Source organism: Mytilus californianus, unplaced genomic scaffold (assembly GCF_021869535.1).
Source record: "Mytilus californianus isolate M0D057914Y unplaced genomic scaffold, xbMytCali1.0.p SCAF_15, whole genome shotgun sequence".
Taxonomy (NCBI): Eukaryota; Metazoa; Mollusca; class Bivalvia; order Mytilida; family Mytilidae; genus Mytilus; species Mytilus californianus.
This window is the reverse complement of record NW_026262637.1, coordinates 9,638,696-9,662,696: the sequence shown is the minus strand read 5'-3', so window position 1 is coordinate 9,662,696 and position 24,001 is coordinate 9,638,696. Positions and strand designations below refer to the sequence as shown.

The 24,001-nt window shown below is 32.4% G+C and overlaps 2 protein-coding genes and 2 long non-coding RNA genes across 8 annotated transcripts in view; 2 read left to right on the top strand and 2 right to left on the bottom strand.

The window, feature by feature from the left end:
* Window positions 1-836, top strand: part of LOC127725368 (uncharacterized) — a 64,273-nt gene extending 63,437 nt beyond the window's left edge. The window contains exon 2 of the long non-coding RNA XR_007992965.1: window positions 706-836. This is a non-coding gene — a long non-coding RNA (uncharacterized LOC127725368). The remainder of the gene's footprint in view (window positions 1-705) is intronic.
* LOC127725359 (uncharacterized) overlaps window positions 1-6,842 on the bottom strand; it is a 66,860-nt gene extending 60,018 nt beyond the window's left edge. The window contains exons 1-5 of one of the 4 annotated variants that reach the window (XM_052232297.1): window positions 6,741-6,842; window positions 6,221-6,371; window positions 5,509-5,630; window positions 5,083-5,194; window positions 3,810-3,998 (exon numbers count right to left, since the gene is read on the bottom strand). In XM_052232297.1, the coding sequence (XP_052088257.1) occupies window positions 3,866-3,998; window positions 5,083-5,194; window positions 5,509-5,630; window positions 6,221-6,371; window positions 6,741-6,780 (558 nt within the window). In that variant the 5' untranslated portion in view covers window positions 6,781-6,842 and the 3' untranslated portion in view covers window positions 3,810-3,865. Of the gene's footprint in view, window positions 1-3,809; window positions 3,999-5,082; window positions 5,195-5,508; window positions 5,631-6,220; window positions 6,372-6,740 lie in introns of those variants that run through there. The other 3 variants (XM_052232298.1, XM_052232299.1, XM_052232296.1) reach the window with 3 other exon arrangements.
* LOC127725357 (2'-5'-oligoadenylate synthase 1A-like) overlaps window positions 1-24,001 on the top strand; it is a 308,747-nt gene that overhangs the window by 195,451 nt on the left and 89,295 nt on the right. The gene's annotated exons all lie outside the window — the stretch shown is intronic.
* LOC127725362 (uncharacterized) lies at window positions 13,421-16,387 on the bottom strand. The gene is made up of 3 exons (XR_007992958.1): window positions 15,706-16,387; window positions 14,422-14,531; window positions 13,421-13,540 (listed from the first exon to the last, which is right to left on the bottom strand). It is a non-coding gene; the product is annotated as an uncharacterized LOC127725362 (long non-coding RNA).

Genomic DNA, 24,001 nt, shown 5'->3' with positions numbered 1-24,001 from the left:
GACACCAACTTACGGTACCGCGTGTTTATATATCCCCAAGAAATAAAAACAACACGTTATAGATTTCAACGGTAATACAATCTGTCGATCCTTTAATTTGTCATTACACAAGGTAATGTTTTTCTCTGACTATTAATGACGTCTTTATACTAAATCCATTGGATGTTGGATGTGTACTGATTGATATTTTAGTCTTAGATACATGATTTGTTTTATTAGTTGTTATTGGCTTCGAACTAGCTGGCAGTAACTACGGGTACTCTCAGATCTGTACTTGTTCTCCTTTTGTTATTTGGGATGAGGGATGGATAAATACCCTGCCACGTCCTGTCTGTGTTTATGTTTGATGTTATTCTGTTTTATATCGATATATCGATCTGATGAGTTAAGCCTTTGTCAACTTATTTTTATAGTTTGTTCTTATGCTGTTAGACCACTGTCCCAGGTTAGGGGGGGGGGGGGGGGGGGTTGAGCGCTCACAAACATGTTTAATCCCGCCACATTCTTTATCTTTATGTGCCTGTCCCAAGTCAGTCAGTCTGTAGTTTGATGGTTGTCGTTGGTTCATGTCTGTCATATTTGCTTTTCGTTAATTGTTTTGTTATAAATTAGGTCGTTAGTTTTCTCAGTTGAATTGTTTCATATTTTTCATGTCGGTGTATTTTACAGCCGACTATACGGTATGGGTTTTTCTCAGTGTTGAAGGCCGTACGGTTGTCTATAATTGCTTACATCCACTTTATTTGAATTTTGGTGTATAATTGTTTCATTGGCAATCATACCTCATTTCCTTATTTTTATATTAAACACACAAATAAACCTTAATCTGCACTTAATGCTTAAACTTTTTTGTTTATTTTCCAAAACAATACCATGTTTTAAAAGGTTATTTCAAAAACGGAAAAATGATATACAAGCTAGTCCCCGTTGCATATTCATGTATATGTTTCAAGTCACGGGACCAAGACCTTATATCAAATTCTATTACATTGTATCTACTTTTGTATGTATTTTGACATGTTTACATTTGTGTTGATTGTAAATCTTTGATATTTTCTGTATCGGCGTACCATTACGCAAGTTGGGATTTCTTTTGTGCCAATATTACATGTGAAAAAGGTTAAAAATAGTATATACATATTGACTACTTAGTTTATATCAAATATTATTTTAGCCTCTTCCGTTCGGTACCCCTGCTTTCTTACAAGGGGAGGTGGAAATAGGATGTCGAACTGAAAACGTTATCAAAAATGTTAATGTTATAAATATCTACAGTTTTTGTTTACATAACAAAACTATGTATAGTCATCATAAACTAATAAAAGTAAAATAATATGTCTGTTCTATTACAATACTATACAACGATGTATTCATGTCGGGAATGTTACCTTTTAAGAATATACCTTACTGTTTAAAGATATATCGTCCGTTCTTTCTCACTTTCAACTAGGTGCAGATTTTGTATTGACCTTTATTGGCTGTTTTTTTTTTGGTTACTTTAAGGCATTAAGATCTCAATGTGTTTCTGTTTTATACATCCTTAGCTTTTAAAGTTTTAGCTTTACGTGTTCTTGCTGGAATTAAACTTAGTGAAGCGCTTAGTGAAGCTCTTTTATAAAAGAGAGGCGAATCTTTGCAAAGGCTTTGCTTTTTTTTCTTTTTTACCGTCGTAATATTCCTGGTCACTAACGTATGTAAACATGATTATACATTGGTGTTATTTCTTCTTACATTTGACTTTTCTACACTTTACACAAGTATTCCCCACTCCAAACTAAGAGACAAATTGAAAGAGTGGGTCCTGCTTTGTTTCATAATAAAGAATGGCCATCGTATTTACAAGTATCTTGTCTTAGGGAGGGATAAAAAGTATCTTGTCTTAGGGAGGAATAAATCCTATTTTGTAAAAAAATCATATTGATTCAAACCAAAAATTATACGAAACTGACTGATTTCTTGATTGACAACATATTTGTTACGTTTGGAAAACGTGATTTTCAACAAACAATCGGCATTCCCATGGGAACCAACTGTGCTCCTCTTCTAGACGACTTGTTCCTACGATATTCCAGGGCCTGTATTACCTATCATGATTTCCTTAATAGAGGAAGCTATTAAACCAAGGGTCTTGAGTGTTGAAGTTGAAATCATCCCATCGTAAATTTTTTGACCGTTATGGAATATCTTTTTAACAGATGAAGACGGGTATGTTGTAACTACAATCCCGTTCATTTCCCCCGAATGTGACCTAAGGAATTATACTTATTACCGGGTTTGTACTTACATGAGCAACACGACTGAGCCACATGTGGAGCAAAATCTGCTTACCTTTCCGGAGCACCTGCGATAAACCTCAAGCTTTTGAGGAGGGGGGGGGGGGGGTTCGTGTTGCTCTGTCTTTAGTTTTTGTTTTTTTGTTTTGTGTACTGTTGTTTGTCTGTTGGTCACTGCACGGCCGACAAAAATGCACAAAATCTATACCGCTTAGCAAGCTATCAAACGCTTGGAAATGACAAATGTTAAACAAATCACGAAATTGATGTTCAAAACAATAAACGAATAACAAATAGAGCAAAAAACGACAACGACTGAATTGCACGCTCTTGATTTGGAGAAGCACATACATAATGCTTTGGGGTTAAAGATGTTTGCGGGTGACTTACTCTCCCCTAACCTGAGACAGTGGTGTAATAGCGCAATATTAGAACACACTATAAATGTCAGTCGAAAAAAGCCTGATTCATTAGATTGACACAAAACACAGAAAACAACAACTAACTAATAATTTTAAGACACTAAGTTCCAATGTGGGTGTACTGGTAGATACTGAAAGCTCATTCAGAGCCAATACCCACTAATAATAAAATCATGTTTTTAAGACGTCATAACCATTCTGAGAAAGACATGATTTTCTACAATGTTTGTGTTTTCGTTTTTTCTCTCGATTAGTCGATGTGTTTGTAGTCTATGTTTTTCATTGTCTCTGGTGCTGCCAAAGGAGAAGGTTCACGAAGGGTTAAAATTGGCCCTAAATTTTTGATGTTTTTTAAATTGGGTTAAAAAATTACAAATTTCCCATAAAAATACTTATGATAATACTATTAAGACAAAAAATATATGTTTATATGAAGCTATGACCCCTTATATAAACATTATTTGTATTTAAAGGTCAATTTTGGAAAAACAATTCCATAATTTTAATTGTTTTTGGCATAATTAATCCGGGCCGCCATCCACGATTCAAAAAGTTTTTATATTGATGAATCCTATGTCAACATTGGAATCTTTCAGTTACAAAACATTTTGGATCGTTGGTGGCGGCCAAGGTTTTTCTCAAGCTTTTAGGTCTGTAATTTTGCCCAAAATCATCATATTTTGACAAAATGTCCTAAATGGGCTTACTTTTGAGAATATTATGTACTTTTATAAAAAGAACTGATTTATTTAGCATAAAGGCTTTTGAAATAGACCTATTTACGAACTATTTTGTGACCTTTTTGGTGTTTTATGATAAAGTTGATATTTTAGGCCATTTTGTGCCATAAGTGAACCTTGTCCTTTGTCTTGGTAATTTTTGTTATCTATTCAAAAATAATCTAAAGATACCAGTAAGAGATCCGTATTTGAGTACAGACATTCATTTTGGATACTGAATTTTGCTTATTTGTGTAAATTTTGATTATCGAATAAAAATGTTTACCATATTATTTGAATAAGAAATGCAATTGAAAACTGCGATTGCAATCAAAGGCAATAAAATATTATTATTATTGATTCTTGTTTATCTTTTTCATTTTAAAGAAAAGAAATTAAATTCAAAAATGCTTTATTCAGGAATTAAATCGAATAAAGTTGATACTATTCCTCAGTCTAAAAAGGAACGCAAGTAGCAGATGTCATCGTTGTATTGGTCTATATAACTCTCAATATTGGACACAGCATCAGGACTCCTAGAGCTGAAGTGATCATAATTGCATGTCTTTATACTCTGTAAAATACTAAACGAATACAAACTAACATTAAATAGAGATCTAGAGTAAATGGCAATGAGATGATTAATTTCAAAAATAGATAAAGCTTCTACGGGTCAACATACATTGTTCTACAATAGACCAGATTTATTTTTGTAACTTTAAACACAACAGATGCGACCTGTGGTATAGAAACTGCTTATGCTTTTGGTACACCGAAGCTCATTACAAATTTTGTTTGGGTTGACCGTCGCTTGTTTCGAAATCAATTTCGAAGGAGATGATTACTTGCGTTTCACTGTAGTTTAGAATGTTTCCAATTATTCACGGCACATACAGTAACAGTATACGAAACAACTGCAAACATATTCAGTACAAAACGTACAAGTTACATAGTAGAAAGTCGAAAATATAACAGTTTACTGATATTAATTTAATAGCAAAAATGTACATCCCCCAATAATTACATCGTAGTGTCGATATCAACTGTTTCATCTAGCCACAAAATGCGATAAACAAAATATACCCTGTCGACAGATTATATAGATTATGTTTGATGCCTATACCCATATTAAATGATTTACAACGAATTTGAAAATGAATATAATGGTTATCTGAATGTATAGCTAAAACACTATCATAGCGAAAATATAAATCTCTTTTCTTGTCAATTATGAAATTGCATTGCAGAATGAGACTTGTCACCAAATGTGTACTTAGTATGAACTATTCGACTTTTGTTGGGTTACTATTGTTCAGTCTTTGTTTTTTGATGTGGTGTTTTTCATACTGTTTTTCTAGTCGTGGTTTTCGTTTTTTGTCATATTGTTGTCGGTTTGTCTTCAACATATAAATTTTGATAATCAATTTGGTATCTTTCGACTCTTGTTAAAGCAATTAGACATAGGAAAAGGGTCAATGTTCTTAAAAGCACTGCAACTGTCGGTGAAATACTTGCATAACATGTTTTTAGCTTCTTACTAACACAGATTAGTTTACTTTCATTTAACAAGAGAGTTTAGAAATGCATTCCTGGTTTAAAGATAGATCTCCATTTACCCCCGCTTCACCAATCAACATTAAATAACGAATAAAGTATTGAAAATTCTACCTGCACTTATCTACATCGACAGTTTTTTCACTCAAATGTTTTCCCATGCAATTTATAAAGTCTTCTTGTTCAGGGCCAAGATCATTGAAACCTTCTACCAAATCCATTATATCTACAATAAAATGTTGGTCTTTTTTAATTTACATAAACTTTTATTATATGTTGTTTCAGTGTTGTGATTGTAAAATATATATATGCAAAGATTTCATTGCAATATCGGGTATCAATTCTAAATTTCTAGTCGCAATTATTCAGTTTTGGCTTCGATTTGTTTATGTTGGTAAACAATGGTAAACAATGGTACTGATGTTTTAGGTTATAAAACTCATGTCATTTATAGTATGTATCCGTTGAAAAAATTTAATTGTTTAATTAATATCCTTACTTTATACTATGTAAGAGATTTTTAAAAATAAATACAAAAACCTTGGATGTTCTTATGGCAAGCAGCCGTGATAACATTCTGGAAGGTACTATATAACTTGGTGTAAGCTGCACACGATGGAGGAACACCGGAATCTATACATGTTGCAATGCTCAACAAATAACTGCAATTAAACGATATTTATACATTTACTTGTAATCTTAATTTACCTTGCGAAAATGTTATGTTGTGTAAGAAGGTGTAATGACTACCTTCGTTAACATATGTCTTAGAAGCGTGAGGCAATTTATTTGATACATATGTGAATGTATAATTTTGAGTATACAATTCCGACAAGAACAAACACACAAAACCAATCTTACAAAAGAAAACAAAAACAACATAAAAACAAATAACATCAAAGGCACAGCGTCCATCAAAAGAAAAATGATTGGACAATATGTATTACAATATTTAAAGAAGCCTTAGTGCAAAGAGTTTGCGCAGATTCATAAAAACTAACTGCTATTAACACTATATTTTAAAACGGATAAAATGAGCAAGATTGGTTTATTTACTGATGTTTTCTTAACGCCTTTTGACATATATTTGTTGCATTTTCATGATGAAAAAAACAAAATAAACACATTTTGGTTGCTTTTAAGCGTGTACAGAATTAAGCATTTTTCTACATACGTAAAACATTTTATATAATGTGTCGAATAATTTTTAAATATTGATCTCTTTTAATTTTGAACATGACGATTGTCTTACCTACAGATGTCTGTCACAATATCTTTATTTATGTGTACGCTTCTTCCAGAAGTTCCATTCTTAAATGTAAGGTGTCTTTCAAGGTCGGGTATTTCGGTACAGAAAAATACACCTAAACATTCAGGAATGACGAATTCTGCTTCCAATCCTACTGAAAGTAAGTACAATCAACACCAATAAGTTTTACTAACATCTAAGCGAGGGTTGGAAATGCATTTTAAAACTTTCTACTTTTAAAATCATATCAGTTTTTCTTCTTCTTTATTTATTAAGTAGAAAGCGGGAAAAGGCTCTTAATCATATCCTACCATATTTATTAAATGACATGATTAGAGTCATGTAAATTTCTCGTTTTTGCATGTATTAAAGGAAAATATCTATTGAGATTATATTCTGATTATTATCTCTAACTTTTTTAAACTTTCTTCATACAAACATTATAATTTTAAATGAAAAATAATGAAAATAAAATTAAACAAAAAATTGCTCAAATTTAAATGGTCAATAGATTGCAACTTACCTATACAGACACAAAAAAGTCCTAGCAATATTTTTAACATCTCGAATTACGTTATTTTGTAAATGATTTCTTTTACCAATCATCAGCAACTTATATATCAGATATTTGACATTTGTGAAGTAAAAGTCCAAATTAGAATGGACAATTTGCCTCCCACCTTTCATAGCTGTTAAACTATTATCATTCATTTTAAAAATTCATAATGGTTTGTAATTTGAACAAACATATGTTTGCCATTGTCTTCATAAAGGTCGCATGAAATTTATTAAAACTATGTATCTTTTACCAATACATGGTTGATATCATTGCTGTTGGAATTTAAGTCCCTAAGGGTATTCTTGTATGTTCCTTTTGGTCATAAAGCTCCTAAATTTTGTACGTAGTTGTGCATCCCTGTTTTTCCAATTCTTTGAATCGGAGTTCCTTCAGACACTTGTCAAAATCAAGAAGATCAAAGAAGCCTGGTTATTTAATTTCACATTCAGATATATTGATGATGTTCTTTCCATTAACAATCTGCACTTTTCTGATTAAGTTCCATTAATATACCCCCCCCAGAACTAGAAATTAAAGAAACAACAGACACGGCTTCTTCCGCCTCATTTTTAGACTTATACATCGAATTTGACATACACAGTCATCTCAGTACCAGAATCTAGGACAAACGAGACGATTTTATTTTTGAAATTATCAATTTCCCCCACCTTAGTAGCAATATATCAACTTCACCTGCATATGGGATATACATTTCCCAACTTATTCGGTATTCAAGAGCTTGCAGCTCCTACTCAGACTTTGTAAAACCCAAAAAAGGTAACTTCATCAACTCGCTTCGGACTAAATATATAAAGTGTTGTTTTCTATTACTAGCACTAAATTGATAGCTCTGCTGATTGACTCTTAGTCTTCGAGGGCATCATCACCTCAGTCGTCAATGCGTTTGTACTGATATGACCAATAACACATTTTTATCAAGTTCCCCGTTAATACGTTAAGAAAGTACAAAGAAGCTGTGCTTTCAACTCCCACAGGCACAGTTGACATAACATTAATTTTGCTTTCCGAATGCTTTGTTTCAGCGTTCTTGGTATAGATAAATACTGCAAAGAGCATTAGACGCACACCATAAAAATTTGTATTTTTAATGCAATGGGAAGATCTTATGAGGGTACTTTGTAATTGTCTGTGGACACATTTGTTTTCATCGAAAGTAGAATTTTTTCTCCATCATTTATGATAGAAAAGTTAAAACCGTCACCCGTCCCTCATTTGAAACTACTGCATAATAATCTGATTCATTTGTATCTTACACTTTTACATAAGCTATAACTGTTTATTAGTAGAAATTATTTTTTGTAAAAAAGGGAAATTTAATTCAGGGTGTCTTTAAGCGAAATAGTCAATACGTTCATGAAGAATAGTTCATTAACTGCCTTAGAAATACTCGTCTATTTAAACGTCTGTGTTAATGAATGTCAGCTCTTATTGTCCGTCCTAAGCATCTGAGAACACCCCCAGTATTTGGTTGGGTTCGTGTTGCTCTGTCTTTAGTTTTTTGTTGTGTTTTATGTACTGTTGTTTGTCTATTCGTGGTTTATCTTTTTTTTGTCATAACATTGTCAGTTTGTTTTTGACTTATTAGCTTGACTATCTCTTTGTTATCTTTCGCCTCTATTTTACAAAGTATGACATTTATTTAAATAAAGCAAAGGTTCATACTTAATTGGCTCATGCACCACTATTTGTCAACGTTGGCCTGGTAAACTGTTGAACTGTATTATTTTTAAAATATTCAAAGTCAAACATGTTACCATTTAACTTTTTAAAATGTGTGTCACGTTTCTTGTCCCTATGTTGTAAATCATATGTGTTTAAACTCAATTCCGAACTCACTATAAGACATCTGTTAGACGTGTTACGAAAAAAAAGATATCCACTCGACGCTGAGATTGACAGATTATACTTAAAATGCCGGGACTGTGTCAAAACAGTGATTATCGATTTAAACAGGCACACAGTCTGTATTTTCTGTATTATTAAGAACGTCTTAGTATACATTGAACATGTTAATCATTTTCTAATAGCATTAATATTGCTTTGTAATTATTACCGGACGGAAAAGTGGTACGATTATGCGGTTTGCGTGTGTGTGTTTGGAAGAAAAAGGGGGGGGGGGGTAATTATATGCATTTCGATATTAATAAACTTCACATACTAGGCCAGTTTAAAACTGTTTTTATCACAGTTCTTGGAAAAGTTCAATTTTTCGCTCCACTAACACTATACAACGCTCTACAGTCTGCTTGATTTAATTTCTCTAGGATGTCTCCATAGACTTCAAATGACTTTCAAAATTTTTGAAGCACCTTGTATAACTTCAGGTTACTGATGGATGTAGTTGAGGACTATGCTAGAAAATGGGTAAAGCGCGAACCAGACGAACCAGAACTGGACACTCTGTCTGAATGGATCAAAGCTATTCGATCATGCATCCAGAAGCGCATTCAGAAACAACGATGTACAATGAGCACAAGGGTTTCTAACCCATTCAAGAACCACAGGTTGTGGATGCTTTATCCTCTTTGTATGACAAATATGTCGTTGTTCCAGCAGATAAAGCCTCCAATAATATTGTCTTCGTATGTAAAAACCCTTTATTTGCAATGTCTCACAAAAGAGCTTGGAATAAGCAGCAGAACTGGTAGTCCAACATATTCTTTAACGTTATTTACAAAGGATGAAATTTTACAAAATCACAAAACTGCCCTTCTTTTATTTGGTATTAACATCAAAGAAAACGAAGAAAATCTACCGTCATTATACATGTTATACTGGATACCAAAACTTCACAAAACTCCGTATAAAGAACGATACATAGCTAAATCATCAAGATGTTCAACTAAACAGCTTTCTAAATTGTTGACTACTATTTTTTCTACAGTAAAAGATGGCCTTCAAAAATATTTCATTGAGATATACTCAACCAGTGGTGTCAATCAGATGTGGATTCTCTAAATTCTGAAGATCTACTGCTAAATCTTAGATCACAATGTCTGCAATTTTAAGACCTTTGATTTTTCTACGCTTTACACTACTATTCCCCATGCTCAATTGAAAGATTGACTTCACCATCTTATTAAACAGAGCTTTTTTTATAAAAATGGGAATCGTAGATATAAGTTTCTTGTTTTGGATTATAATAATTCTTATATATTTTGTGAAGAACTACACTGATTCTATCAGAAAATACAGTGAAGATAATATTATCAAAATGCTGGACTTTTTAATCGACAATATATTTGTTGAGTTTGGAGGATTGATCTTTCAGCAGACAGTCGGTATTCCAATGGGGACTTATTGTGCACCCCTTCTGGCCGACTTGTTTGTGTACTCGTATGAAGCAGAATTCATTCAGAACCTTCTAAAAGACAAAACGAAAAAGCACCTTGCAAAATTCTTTAAATTTACTTTCAGATATATTAATAATGTCCTATCACTGAATTACCCATATTTCAGTCAATACATGTATCTCATATATACCAGCGAATTTGAAATTAAGGGTACTACTGATACAAGAAGGACTGCTTCATACCTTGATCTTTTCCTCAATATTGACACAGATGGACGACTTCACTAAAATCTATGACAAACGGGATGATTTCAACTTCCCAATTATCAATTTCCCATTTCTCAACAGTAACATACCCTCTGCTCCGTCGTATGGTGTTTACATATCTCAATTGATAAAATATGCTCGTGCATGTTCACACTATACGGACTTCAAATACAGGAGTGTGCTCCTTACGCAGAAACTGCTCCAACAGAGTTATGAGGAGGAAAGATTAAAAATGACACTCCGTACATTTTATGGACACCATCACGAATTGGTTGATCTATATATAGATACGATATGTCTGTGTCTAAACTAACTAATGACATTTTTACCACGTCTTAGATTCTGGTTTAACATCTATGTCGTCTGTCTGCTAAGTACCGAACGTGACTTATTCACGAATATGACTGTTATATCGAGTGTGAATTTGCATTGCTATACGACGTGTCTCGGTATTTTATACATCCAACATTCATGTATTTATTTTTGATGTTTCTGTTATAATTCGGTTGGATAATGTGTTATGTCTTATTGCTTGTAGTCCAAATAATTATAAAATAGCCTTTCTATACCAGCATTGTCGTGAAAATTGTTTGGACTGGTGTTGTGAAAATTATTGTGTGAAGTTCAAGATTACATATTCGTTACATAGTGCGTCACTGTTTGTGATGTCCTGTGGCGTCTGTCGTTGATGGAAGATGTTCGTTGTTGTTCTGCGGTTTGCATGTTGTGTCGACTATTATATTATTTGTTTTTGCGTTTCTCTTGTGATGAGTGTTCTTGTGTGTGTTTCTGATGTATTTCTGTCAAGTAGTGTTGTCATTTTAACGATATTTTCTAACATTGCCATAAAAGCGGGAGGTTTGGCTAGCCATAAAACCAGGTTCAATCCACCATTTTTTGGCGTTTGTTTTTGTTGCTCTTCAGTTTCCTCTTTGTCTCCCTTTTAGTTTGTAACCCGGATTTGTTTTCTCTTCATCGATTTATGACTTTTGAACACCGGTATACTACTGTTTCCTTTATTTAAAGCATGTTCGACATATACCCGAAACTCCGATAACTGAATGGTCATTTTATTTCATTTTCTTAATTCTGCTAGGCTTAGTTCTAATTTTTTGATTTTATATGATGTGGTCTAAGCAAAATAACTTTTCTTTTACGAAAGACATAAAAAGGCAAAATAAAAATGACGGAGCGTGGTTTCCAGGATTTTTGTAACGCCAATGTAGAGCTCAGGATTGCATAACCGGGTCAAACAGGTAAAAAAAAACGCCAAAACACGAAGTGTCAGTCAAGAATAGAGGAAATAGGCGATGAAGACTAACCCAGGAGACAAAAAAATTAACAGCTACAGACAAATGAGAAACACAGACCCCGTAAAAACTGGAGCAGACATTCTCAGATCTCTGAAACTACAAAGCATCATATTACGCAATTAAACGGTTTTGTATTGTGTTCAACCCATCCTCAAGTTATTACCTTTGGTAAACACCCCCTTAAAGTTAAAGGGTCAGTCGCTTTTGTTTTTGAAAACGCAAAAATTGAAAATGAATATAAAAATCAAGCTTCACTTTGTGAGGGTTGACAGGGGAATTTGTTTTTCTCATAACCGAATTTAGGCTTCCCTTCTCTCCTTTCTTCTTGATTAATTTCCTATCTTCAATCCTATTGCCCTCTGTCAGTGTTTTTAATGGAAGATTTATCAAATAATACTACGGAATAAATTTTATGAAATATTCGTATTTATTTTGAAATTGTCTATATCAATGTCTCAAAAGGGACATCTGTTATAACATGTATAAGGAACAAATATAAGTTGACATTAGTACTATGCAGTTTAAACACAAGAATCAATTGATAAACATGTATTTCAACCCAGCAAACACAAAAACATCTTTAAAATGTTTTTAAAATGTTGTGTCTAATGTCATGAAAATATCACAAAAAAACGTGAGAAAAACATTAAATGTATGGTAGAATATATATCACTAAAACGTTTTCTAATATATTTTCTAAAATATTTGCATAATATAATTAAAATGTTGTAAAGAAATATCATGATAATGTGAAAAACAATGGTGTATAAAACATTTTGATAATCTTTTAAAAAATATTTTCTAGAAATATTTTCTGAACATTTGAAAAACATCATGAACATCAAATAATGTTATAAAAATGTTTTTTGGATGTTTTCTTGCAAGTGAGACTGTGCCTAAAAAATGTTTTCAAAATGTTTTAAGAAGATGTTTTTGGTTGATATCTAGATCATATCAATATAAAAATGTCTTTACTTTTGATTGAGTTTCCTGCTTTTTTAAATAACAAATCATTAGTTAAATTAATGTATACACAGTGATTAATTCTATATACAAACAAGAATAAATCAGTTGTTTTGCTAAGCATATATGAAATTCACAATTCAAAGTCTCTAAAAACAAGAAGTATCTACAAATTTTGACACATCCAAAATGGCAGACACAACTCATCATGGTCAAGCCACTTACCAAATATGAAATTCTGTTCATCAGCATTACTAATTAAAGTAATGAAAAATTTGAGAACATTCAACATTTTGAAATACAATGTATAAGCAAACAGGAAACAGGTGCCAGATACAAAAATGTTCACACATCACAGTTCATCACTATCAAGCAGCTCATTAAATATGAACTCATCTTTATCAGCAGTTTTGGGAAAAACAGTGATGAAAATATTTGTTGGACAAAATCTGACAAATATAGGTGGACAGACGACAGACAGTGCAAGAAAGCCCACATTCCAGCCACAATGGTATAATGTTTAGTTTTTCACTCTCAACCTGTATTACCTATCTTATACACATCATGCATATGTCAACCTGAACATGCATGACATATACGCCATTGGACATTATGCAAACATTATACACATTTTTAAGTTCAAGTTACATTGACTAAAACTTGTGTCCCAAATTCAGATTTTTCAATACAACTTCTCTTTCTAAACTAAAACGCTACACTTCTAATAGGGTTACATCTTAAGTCAATAATCATTGATAATTGGCTGAAGAGATGAGAACAAAACACCATTTTACATCAACTATTTGATTTATTTAAGAATACATTGAAAAAGTCAATCAATTGTCTTATTCAAAATCACTTGGAATGTCTTGTAGTGTCTTATATCTTTTTCTTGCTGTGCCATGCTTCTGAAAAAAAAAATAATCTTACATTCATATATAAACTTCTTGCACATCCTTTATTATAGAACGATTCATGTTGCCTGAAGGATATACATCCCCTGCCCTTTAAAGTTTTGAAACAAATAACCATGATAGTCTGTCGGAAGGGGACGATAAATGGCTGACGGTGTTAAGAGAGAGCAATATGCCATGCTGAACTTCATTTAGTTATTAAAAAAAAAAAACACATTATATATGACATAAAAAACTTTAGACTAGATATGTGTCCAGTCAAGAGTCTTATTTCATTATACTCTTTGATTGTTGTCTATCATATTTTTTTTTCTTTTATTGTTTTGTATAAATCAGGCTGTTGTTTTTCTTGTTTTTTTTTAGTTTTCATTAAATGCATTGTATCATGCAGGGGCCTTTAAAAGCCCTGCTACATAATGTCATTAAACATCTTATTGTCCTTTTTAAGTGTTAAACTCTGTAGAGTGACATAGTTTATAACTTGTCATTTGTATCTAAGGGCATATGATACAGTCCTAGAAGTATACTATAGGCATATAATAACTTATCGAAGTGTTACGCATTGTTTTCGCAATGATGATAATAATATAACTTAACTTCCGAGAAACACACAGATGTCATTAAATGAGTTGTTTATATGTATTTGAAATACTTCAAAGGAAAACAAATATGATGTTTATGAAAGCACACTGTTGGACTAAAAGATTGATTTAAATAAACAACTTGTTTCTATTTTGTCACAAAAAAAATAGTTTATTCAAATATCCAGATATCTTTTCTGTATTGTATGCCCTTAATCTTGAATGTAATGCATTGTTTATGCTAAATATTTGAATTAAATATGGAATAACAGTAATTCTGTATGAAAATCTTACTTCAAAAAAAAATTCTCCTGAAAGGTTGTAGACATTCCAAAGAACCTGTGCCACTTCCAAATTGTAAACCTGCATATTGAACTTGTCCTTTGTGGCTTTTCTTTTAGCTCCTGTTCAAAAATAAAAGATACATTGCAATTAATATAATTTTAAGCAACAGTTTATATTATCTTGCTTGTACTGAAGTCTTACATAGTCTTTGTAATGTTCATTAAGCTGTTAAGGGAAATTTAATTTACTGTTTTGCAAATACATACATACACTGATTTTACTAGAAAAAAAAATCTCCATATTCAAATGGTGCTTATATAAGTGTTATTGTAACTTGCTTGTTTGTGTGCCTCGGAAACAAGGTATTGAGTCATGCTTATTGCAATAGTTGTTGTTGGTTTAAGTCTGTCAAATTTCTTTTTCATAATTATGTGTATTTAATGTAGGCAGTTAGTTGTTTTGTTTCAATTGTGTTGAGAAAAATTTAACATTTGTTTGTCAAAGCTTCAAAGTGGACTATATGGCATTGGTTTTCTCAGTTTTGAAAGCCGTACAGTGACCTATAATTTCTTTTATCCAAGTCATTTAAATTCTGGTGGATAGCTGTCTCATACACCTTATCGCTATTTCAGTATTTGGAAATCTGTCCTGCTTGAACTTTTTACGTCAGCATACGTCATACAATAATACCCCTTATCGCTATTCCCGCTTGACCTGAGAATCTATCCTGCTTGAACTTTTGACGTCAAACAGCAATCACTTTTCCAATGTGGTATCAGATATTTTTTGTGATGACGTCAAAATTTGAAGGGAACTTGTGACAGTTGTGTGATGTCCAGTAATGGCGGACAAATAGCGATAAGGTGTATTACTTTCAATTGTGGTGTCAAATATTTTCTAATATGACGTCAACATTTTACGGGAACTTTTTTGATGTCCATGGCCAGTAATGGCGGACAAATAGCGATAAGGTGTATTGGCAATCAAACACATACACAAGCCACATATCCTTATAATTTTTTTTATATCAATGAACAAATTCATAATTGGTGTACGTAGATGCTTGAACAGTGGCGGATTTAGGGGCCCCGACCCCCTTATGGAGCTACTTATAAGATAAATGTATAGACTATTTACAAGTATCACTCCAAACGTTTGCTTGCCTTGGGCAGGGCCCCCTTTTTTCAAAACCTTGATCCGCACCTCCAGAAACAGATATAATTTGGTTCCGATTATGATTGAACACACACAATGAATGCACAAGTTTCATCTTAACAGATTAATCATTCTTACCAAGTGAGTATATATCGCGTAACAAACAATTTTCTTGGCTCTCTTTGTTGATATCCTGTCTTCGTTTCGAAATTCAAATTTCAAAATCATTTCCGGTGATAAAACAAAAGTCGATTCCGGAAAAGGTCGGTTTTCCGTAAGGCATATAAACGATACGAAAATTGAACTTAGTACAGTTACAGTTTTCATTTCTTAATTTCTAAAATATACACGAACGAAATTAATAAACATTAAAGAAAGGTGATTGTTTATTAATACATTATTGCTTAATTTAATGTTGACTCTTTTGAATTTTAATATAAGAAGGAATAAAATCTGACTTCAAGGATCTTCTATATATCAATTAAGGATTTCAACCATAGTATCTTGCTTGTCATGATATTGATGAAATGTAGTACTATATCTTATCCTGAAAAAAACGAGCTAATTCCACAAAACGTTGTTTGTGGGGTTTTGAATAAAGTTTAAATAAAATGTTATTTTATATCCGTAAAATGTTGAATAAAATATCAGTAAGACTATTAAGTAATGTGTATGTCAGAATATTTTATAGAAAACATTTAGCTGATATTTTTCAGATGTTTTATGTAAAACATTTTAATTTTACGTTATAAAACATTTTATGCAAATAGCAAAACTATATTTTCTGTAAAACATTTTTTTGCAGAATGTTTTTTGGATATTTGGAAAATATTTACTTTAAATGTTGTTTAAAATATGAAATACCAATTGAAGAAAATATTATTTTTTTATATTATAAAATATCTACGGAATATTTTAGAACAATGTTTGAGAACATGAATAAAAGATATTAGCAAATAATATTTTGTTAATGTTGTAAAAACATTTTACTTAAATGTTAGAAATAAAACATTTCAAAAACAATAAAATAAACATTTTTTTTATGTTTAAATGATATCTTATTGAAATATTTTGTGAGAGACGTCCATATGACATTTAAAAAATGTTTTTAAAATGTTGTGTGTTTGCTGGGAAATCTTTAGAACACTTTTGTGTTTTGATACGATACCCACATAAGAAGCATAACTTGTCAAACTCAGCGTCGATTACATATCATTTCGTAACTCCTATATTCATTACGATATGATATATACATGCTTAACCGAAAATAGCGTCGTTTACTTAGAATCCTGGTATCTCTGATGAGTTTGTATCGTCGGCATACCAAAACAACGTTTTGTACGTTTTTTTCTGAACTCATCTTAAAGAGCAACAACATGTTTAATTATTTAGGATGTTGCGATGATTTAAAAAAAGCATAGATTAAGTAAGTACAATTTAATCCTTTGTTACATCTTATGCATTGCGTTTTGTTTTCGATTGTAAAGAAAAGAAAGTATAATCTTTATAGTAAAGAAAGTTTGAAAACATGTCAACTATTACGTCATATAATAGCTAACATTGCATCATATCCTGTCAAAAAAAATAAGGATGACTATACTTATGTCTTGCGTCAAAAGTTTAAAAAAGACATAAAACGAATACTGAGTTTCAATGCTTTAAGGCATATTTATGGCGCAAAAAAGTAACCAAAAATTATTCGTAAAGCTTTTTAGAGCATATATTATGGGACTAAGAAGATAATATGGTCTTCCACCGCTAGATTGTGTATAAGAACGTGGAGCACTGCAAAGGGTGCAAACAAGTATAACAACAATACCGAACTCCAGGGCAAATTAGAAAAGGGAAGTCCACGAAAACTGACAAAATACAACGTTATCAACCAACGGAACGAGTGGAAAACAACTGTCATATTTCTGATTTGGTACAGGCATTTTCCGAAAATAAATGGTGGGTTAAACCTAGTTTTATAGCTGGCTTAACCTCCCACTTGTATGACAGTTGTTTATAGTTCTGTTATATTGACAAAATTTGGATGAGTAACCCAAACAGACACGCAGAGTATGTCAGTCCTTTCCGAAATAGTCAAGCAAAAGTTCAAATTAAATTGGACAATCTTCTTCGCAACTATCCAAGCTGTTGAACTTCAATTATTCAAATTAAAATAACATAATGGCTCTTAATTAAAACAAAAATAAATGTTCTTTTGCACTGCATAACGTCGCATGGAATTTATTAAGCACTCACTCGCCGTTGTGTCACACTTTCCCGAATGCATTAGACACATCTGATAAAAAAAAGGAAAAATTTCAAGACTATTAGTAATTAATTAATTCGCTGCTGAGTCATTTTAAAAGCAAGATTCTCAGTGATAAGCTAACCATGAAATTCACAATACTCTAAAATTGCCTAATAAACATTTTTCTCAAGCATCTTAGACATAGATGAAAGTGCAGCTAAAATAGTTTGTTGTATACAATTAGTTATAATAATTCTATCGCTTTTATTTTTGTACGCTAGCCATAATTTGATACGTCCAAAAGTGGTTGATATACTTCAGAACGAAGCGAAGCATTATGCAATTTGGAGATTGTTTAAACAGAAATTAATCAAAGTGCTTTAAAATATGGTTTACATGGATAAGCTTTATGTCAATATTACAGAAAATTTAATTCTACAGCGGTTATTTCCTGACGTCGCTGTTTAGGAAGAACAGATAATGGCAGTAGAACCAGCAGATTGATATCATGATTAGCTATGTGCATGTATATCGATGATATCGAACGTAGTGAAAATAAGACAAAATTGTGAAATCATTACACGTACAATGCATAACATGATGGAAAGGTAGGAAATGCAAACTATTAAAGTACATTGTAAAAGAATGATAATATTCATTAAAAATGTCTAGTGTAAGATTTCGCCATTTGCCTGTCAAATATTTCAAAAAGGAGATCACCAAAGGCCCCTGATAAAAACTCGAAGTAATGGAGGAGTGACATTTTGCCACTTGTATCTTATCTATATTGTACAAATGGTTGACGTAAGGTGATCCACACATTGCAACCGTCAGGTTTCTCATAGTTCATTGTAAGTCAAAATATCGGTGATGTCACAATTGCGAAAAAAGGGACGGAATTGTGCCTACGACTATTGGAACAATTTCGTGGTCATCTGTGACACAGATATTCCACAACGATCATCCAACTCAACATTAGAAGGGATGATTTTAACTTTAACACTTGTAATACTTGGTTCAATAGATTTTCTTTAAGCAGCAACACTATATCAAAGAAATAATGATAGAAAACGCAAGGTCTGGAGTATCGTATCAGCTGGAAGATATATATCCTATCTACTGGCGCTTCTGGAATTTTGCTACATAGAAATGAAAGGGTCACAATTGGCAAGCTGAAATGATCTCTTTTATCGTACAGTTGTGTTGCCAACTTCTCATTGTCTAGATGTAAGGCAAGACATAGGGAAGACTTAATTATATTTGTGATATCCTTTATTTCAAGTTGGATGTGATTGATGCGTTTAACATAGCCATCAAACTTTGAAATTTTTAGTAACATGATGTTAATGGATAATGCTACCTTCTCTTCGTTCTTTCCAAGAATGTCATATATGAAGTGAATAAAGGAACAAGTCAAATGGAAGAGGAGCAAAGTCGGTTCCAATAGAAATGCCGATTGTTTGTTGGAAAACACATTCTTCAAACGTAACAAATTTGTTTTCAATTAACAAATCAAGCAAGTCAGTTTCTTAGAAATCTAGATTTGAATTTGAATGTCTTGGTTTTTTTTTATACAAAGTATGATTTATCTGTAACAGGTAAAATATCGTAAATTTTCTATAATATCAATAACATGTTAAAACATTTTCAACTTATGAGTTTGACTATCCCTCGCTTTCAAAGGTGAATTACGAATAATAATAGCTGATATGAACAAAAGATGTAAGCGTCATTATAGAAAATCTAGGAAAACCGTGATACGACTCTATAGGCAAAATCTAGTAAATCAGCTTGAAACTTTAAAAGATAATAATCCAAAAGAAACGTCTGAATAAATTGTTAAGTGATGGTGCAGATCCTAGAGAACAGTCACAAGACAAGATATCAGCAGAAGAATGGTTGAAATATTTTAGGGAATTAAATAAGATTAAAACATAAATAATTGATAAATTACTAGTTGGAGCAGTGAAATATATATATATATATAATTAAATGAGCTATACTTTAAAATTTCTGAAAAAGAGCTTCTTGATGTACTGAAATCTTTGATAAATAAAATAGCTTCCGGAATTGATCAAATATCAAATGAGAAGTTAAACATGGTTTTCTACATTTCTCCCAACCCCTTTTGAAAATATTTAATAATTACTGGCCTTTCTTGTGGAATTTATCCCAAGATTTGATGTAAAAGTTTTTTAACTCCAAGGGCCGTAGATTAAAACTTGTTTTATAGGAGGCATTTGAATAGACGGGGTCTGGCCCGGGCAGCCCAGATTCCTAGATGATGAGTAGTTTTTCATGCTTTATCCTGATTTTTACCTTTTTGCAGAGACATTTTAACCTGCTTTTTAAGAAATACATTTTCAAACCACGCTAATAACTGATAATTAAAATAATAGATATCAAATTTATATTTTAATATTTGGCTTTTTCAAGATTTTATGAACGTCGTTAATTTATTATTGTGATTTGTCAAAGTCATAATTTTGTTCATATTTGCGATAGTACTTGCTCTATCAAAGAGCCCATTAATTGCTCTCTCAAAGGTCTTATTCAAGGTGGGTCTGGGCTACGACTGCGACTACTATTATTTCAAAATTAGGGGGAATAATTCGTAGTTTGGCGGTAATTCGGATTTGTATGAAATTTTGAACGCATTTTGATCTTTTTAAACTGCATCCGAAAATCTAAAAAGTTCAATTTGTACCATTTATAATTTCCAGAGATACAATCAATTAAAATGAAACGAAACTATAAATACATAGAAGGTACGTAAAGATCATCGATAGAATACTTTTTATTCACTTTCAATTTCAGTGTCTAGAAATTCCGTCCGCAGAATTCAGGAAAATTCAATTATATTCTCGGTATGTAGAGTACATAAAGCGTCGAAAAACAAAATGAGCGTAACCTCATGAAGGCGTCACGCTGCAATGTCGTAATTTTTGAAGTTTTCTTCCATGCATTACTCTAACATTAATGATTAAGACTGCAAAAAAAAGTATCTGGTGACCCCTAATATTTTCATATTATCAAAATGGAAATTTGGACAGTGATAACATAACTTAAAACAAAATTCTAAGGTCGAAACTGTGAAAAATCACAATTTTAAGCGAACGCCATGCATATTTCGACGCTTTTTACCTACGTAAACATTCGTTACATTTTTGGTTCTATTTTAAAAGATTTGGTTGGCTGTATCTCTAGAATCTTTATATAAATGTTACATATACCATTTTTGGATATTTAGATGGAGTTCAACGATTTCTAAATGCATACAAAATTTCGTAAAAATCCGAAATATGTATTAGATACAGAACAAGGTAACAAAAAAAGGCTGGTTACTACCGTTGTCGTATAGTTTTTCTGCACGAGTAGTCAGGTCAAGTCCGAGGCGATAGACGAGGACCTTTACCTGACTACAAGTGGAGAAAAACTATACGGCAGGTTGATACCCTCCCGTTTATTTTGTTACTTTTGTTTTGTATCTGACGTTTTTAATAAGAAAGTAATACATTTTGCATTTAAGACGATTGCATGATTAAAAAGATTGAACACAAAAAATTTGCATAACGGTCTATGTACCACGATGTTTGGAGATATTTAGTCTTTAAAAAACTAGGAATTTTGCGTTAACACTAGCGCTTCTCAATTCTTTCAGCTGTGTGCGAGTAAAATTATTGCTTATTCCTTTAACACATAGTAGGAGCTCTTAAAGTGACAAGCAAAAAAAAGACCTTTAATCTATATTTTCTATCATAATAGTCTAATAGTCTAGAAATAAGTTAATGTCCTCTTTCGAAGCCACTTTATATTCAATTAACAAAATAAATTGCCAAAGAAGGGGGGTATTATAGTTTTGCCCCTCACCTTTGCAAGTGTGTAATGCGGTTATGGCCCCCTTTCCTGGCTCCTACGCCCCTGCATTTATACATACACCTTCACACCGAGAAAAAAACATACAAAGCCAAACAAAGAATTATGTTTTGCCTTCTCCATTCCTCCATTTTCCTCAAAGTGTGGGGGGGGGGGGAATTGCCCTTTCCCCGGCTCATATACCCCCCCCCCCCTCCCCCTCCCCCCCAAAAAAAAAACAAAAACAAAAACAAATAGAAAATAACCGACAAAAATACGAATACCAGATTTTTAGACATTTAAAAATATAAAAATACAATGACGTATGCAAATGAAATAAGGAAATAAGAATAATCAGAAAAACGTAAATACAACATGTAATAATAAGTAATGTCAAAATAAATAAAATAAAGAACAAAATAATAATAGAAATATAGAAAAAAAAAGCTGTTTCTCTGTTTTATGGGGAATAACATTCAATCAAAAATCATTTATTTTTTCTCGTTTTAAATTTTTTTATCCACTTATTTTGGAAATCTTTTTTTTTTTTTCTATTTAATTTCATGCTCATTACAGAAATGTGATATTCGAGTAGAAAAAAATGTGTGCCTATATATATTTATATCACAACATACTTTTCTTATTTGTTTGTACCGCATTTGTTGATTTAAATGAACTTTTATTTTTAAATTGAGTATGAATAAAAAGGAGGTATTTAATATTCTTTTTGATATTTTAAGACGTTGAGTATTTAGCTTCCTTTTCAACCCCCTCCCCCTGCAGGGTGACTTGGGAATACAAATATGGTCACTTAGGTCTTCTTCCATTCCAACCGGCCGTAAAACCCTTACCAAAATAGGATGTCCGTTTGGCTGTGCGGGGTATACAAGTACGCAGCTACGTCTAGTCAGATGGACTCTTGTAAAGAGAGTGTCACACTCTTTGCACGTTAAGATACCTTGTAACAACCGTTTGAGGGGTCCGTAGGTGGCCTGTTGTAAGGCTAAGTTTCTGCATCTAACCAATGTACCCTCATATTCCAGTTGCAGTCCCAGACGGTATCTATTACAGAACCTACCTATTGTATATATTGTTAATTTGTTCTCGTTCTCAACATGCATGGGATATTTGACGCTGGACGTTAAGCATCAATTCCATGTAAACTGGGAAAATGAAAAAAAAAATAAGTAGTATGTGTTTACTGTCTATTGACAAGCGTGGCAAATGTCTATACAAAGTATGTTATTGTTTGCTTCGGATGCCTCCATAATGAACTGTTAATTATTCTTCGTAGTTGTTTAATTCACCAATGATATGTTCAATTTAATCTGTAATCAGTGACAATTTGTACAGATCATTTAGATATTTGTCCTATTTCATATTTTTTTAGTTTCAATAGCACACAATAGACTTTGACAATAACGATAATAGACACATCACGAATAAAGTATAAGATCACACAATGCAACACATAAAAAAGACATTCAGAGTTACCGCGTGATCTTCAATACTGTCGTGAAATCATCTACAAGCAGTGAGATTTAAACGGCCTCGACAAAAGGAGAGATCAAATATAAGGCAGCAGCATAATATTGTAACCTAAAGTTCTACCGAGAAAAAGGATATACCATTGGCCAACATATTCAGGGGTTCGGACAGGCGCAAAACATATGCAGTGGGAATTTTACTAATTCAATTGGATCCAAAACCTTCCCCTATGAATATGTTTGTTCAGAGATCAAATAACAAAGACCATAGGGACGCAGGGAAAAACTAGATAAGAGTAGAAAACCGAAGCTTAAATAAACTAAAGGAAAATAAAGAAACAAAAACAAATCTGGGGACAACACAAAAAGGTAAACTTCTCAAAGTTATATGGGAAACACAGACCCCGTAAAACTGGGATCAACGCAAGTACTCCGACAGGGTAAGCAGTGCTAGCTTGTACGAAGACACTCGATATGTTAAAGTGATGCTTGGGAACGGAGAACATGTATCAATAACAAAGGGACAAGGTCTGATGTAATTCGGGATGAAAACAACTTTTAACGGTCATAATATTTATAATGTACAACAATCATTACAGTAGGTAGGTCTGTTGAGAAACGCAACCTCTACAATGTTCACGAGTAACTGACAAACAGATAGTCACGCGACATCATCTTTTCCGTAACTTTGTTGCAATTTTCCGTATAATTAATATTTCCAAGGGGCATAACTCTTTCAAAAATTATTTTTCGGCACTGATTTTCGAACTTGTCCGAGACATTTCTGATATAAACCTATAATATAAGTTTCATAAAAATATGGCAAGAATTGTACACATGAGAGCCAACAGTC